We start from the raw sequence: 2,517 nt of genomic DNA, 5'->3' as shown, positions 1-2,517 counted from the left end.
TGAGTAAAGGTGACTGACCGCCGTCAGTCACCTTTACTCAGATATTGTCCAAGATTAACCTTCAGGGTGGATATAGCTCGCTAGCAGCCTCGCACCGAGGACCTATCCACGTCATCATTTACCCAGAATGCTTTGTGTGCAAATAAAATGGCTCCGTCTGTCTTAAAATATATATTTTAAAATTTACTAAAATAAACAGCCTACAGTTTTTTTACAGTCTTTATTTTACAGTTAAAATATATGTTTATCAAATAAAGTCTAATGTTACAACTGATCCTTGATCCCTTTAAAAACATTATGAGGTCACTTGATTCGTCATAAAGTGACTGATTGACTAATAAAAACTAAAGTTGTAAAGTTAAACAGCGCCCTCTGCTGGACAACACGTCTGACTTCAGAGTCTGGAGAACTGCAGATCCAGACCCACCTAAACAGACCACAGGAAGGTGGTTTGATTGCATGTTTTCTGTTCTTTGTTGTGTATATAATGTTACAAATGAAATGAATAAATTTCTAAATCAAATAAAGGATCTTTGGAGGAACACATCAGAGCATTCAACACAACAATCAGATGTTTTTATTCAACCTCCTGGTGTTAGCAGAGTCCTGAGTCAACACCTACCTTTCATGAAGAACCTGCAGATGGGGCGGGGTCTGATCTTCCTGTCTGAAGGATCTTTGACCTCCCCCTCCTCCAGGTCATCATCCTGTACACAAACAACACATGACATCACAGGTTTAGACTAAACATGATCGACCTGTGGGCTTCATCAACTCTGATAAAAACAGAAACAGGAGGTGGAGCAAACATCCTGTCCTTTACCACAGATCTGACCTCAACATTCAGACTTTCTACACAATTAAACCCTTTTTACCACATCATACACAGAGGATGGATTCAACATGGCTGCCATGCTAATCAACATTAGCTAACACTAAAACTAACAGAGCGAGAGGACACACCGTTATGTTCAAGATCTGTCCCAACTCTGCCTGTCCACCTGTCCACCTGTCCTGAGGTCACAGGAGACCATGTCCTGACTGTCTCTGAGCAGGAAATATTCAGTAAATATTAGGAAATATTCAGTAATATTCAGTGAATATTCAGTAAATATTAGGTAATATTCAGTAAATATTCAGTAAATATTAGGTAATATTCAGTAATACTCAGTAAATATTAGGTAATATTCAGTAAATATTAGGTAATATTCAGTAATATTCAGTGAATATTAGGTAATATTCAGTAATATTCAGTAAATATTAGGTAATATTCAGTAAATATTAGGTAATATTCAGTAATATTCAGTGAATATTCAGTAATACTCAGTAAATGTGCAGAATGTATTATCTGTTCAGTGATGGGCTGCTGTACACTGCACACACACTCTTTGGTGTGGAGACATGGAGAACAGAGTCCACAGCTGTGACAGAACTGGACCAGTCGGGTCAGAAGTCATGAACCGGGCCTGAGGTGAACTCAGCTGACAGTAAACTGCAGGTTTGTTTGGTTTTAACAGAAGGAGCTGTGTTCAGACGACCCATCCTGACCCACCTGTGTGTTTTTAACCCTTTAAAACAGTAAATAAACAACAGACAACATACATATAACATGTGTAAACACAGAGTTTGGATTAGCCACAGGTTCCTGCTACTTCCCCTGAAAAGTTTGAGGTGAATTCTCTGAAAGAATGACCTGAAGCTTTTTAACACCCTACAGCGTGGTCACAAGTTCAGAGTGCCTTCAGTCTGAGGAAGTTGTGGCCCAGGAAACACAAAACAGGAAGTCAATATTTATATAAAAGTCAGGTGGCTCAAAATTTGGACCCAAGTGCTTGTGGTGGCAGTGTGCACGGACCCACAGCCAATCAAATCACCCGTTTGTTTAATTAGGAACACACAGGAAGTCTTCTCACTTACATCAGTTGTGTAACGGTGAGGAACCAAAGCAATGTCACAATTTAACAGCCACATTTCCAATTTGGATTATTTCCAAATTCCTCAACTCAACTTCCTACTGAAAGTTTCTGGAAACTTCCTACATCTGGTTAGTCAGAGGTAATCCAATCAGATTTTAGAGATTTGAGTGGATATAATCTGGCAGGGGTGAGCGTAACCATTTATTTTCATTTCAGACAACCAGATCCTGTAAAACCAAGAAACAGACAGATGTGTAGGACAGAGGGGGACAGACAGATGTGCAGGACAGAGAGGGACAGACAGATGTGCAGGACAGAGAGGGACAGACAGATGTGCAGGACAGAGAGGGACAGACAGATGTGTAGGACAGAGAGGGACAGACAGATGTGTAGGACAGAGAGGGACAGACAGATGTGTAGGACAGAGAGGGACAGACAGATGTGTAGGACAGAGAGGGACAGACAGATGTGTAGGACAGAGAGGGACAGACAGATGTGTAGGACAGAGAGGGACAGACAGATGTGTAGGACAGAGAGGGACAGACAGATGTGTAGGACAGAGAGGGACAGACAGATGTGTAGGACAGAGAGGGACAGACAG

The 2,517-nt window shown here is 41.1% G+C and overlaps 1 protein-coding gene across 1 annotated transcript in view; it reads right to left on the bottom strand.

Annotated features, from left to right (window-relative positions):
- zc3h18 (zinc finger CCCH-type containing 18) overlaps positions 1 to 2,517 on the bottom strand; it is a gene marked incomplete at its 3' end in the record, with an annotated part of 35,084 nt that overhangs the window by 19,141 nt on the left and 13,426 nt on the right. Inside the window, 1 exon segment of the mRNA XM_014030156.1 lies at positions 623 to 707. Within this exon segment, the coding sequence (XP_013885610.1) occupies positions 623 to 707 (85 nt within the window).

Source organism: Austrofundulus limnaeus, unplaced genomic scaffold (assembly GCF_001266775.1).
Source record: "Austrofundulus limnaeus strain Quisiro unplaced genomic scaffold, Austrofundulus_limnaeus-1.0 Scaffold1009, whole genome shotgun sequence".
Lineage (NCBI taxonomy): Eukaryota > Metazoa > Chordata > Actinopteri > Cyprinodontiformes > Rivulidae > Austrofundulus > Austrofundulus limnaeus.
Note: the sequence above shows the minus strand (reverse complement) of the source record. Positions and strands in the feature narration are given on the sequence as shown.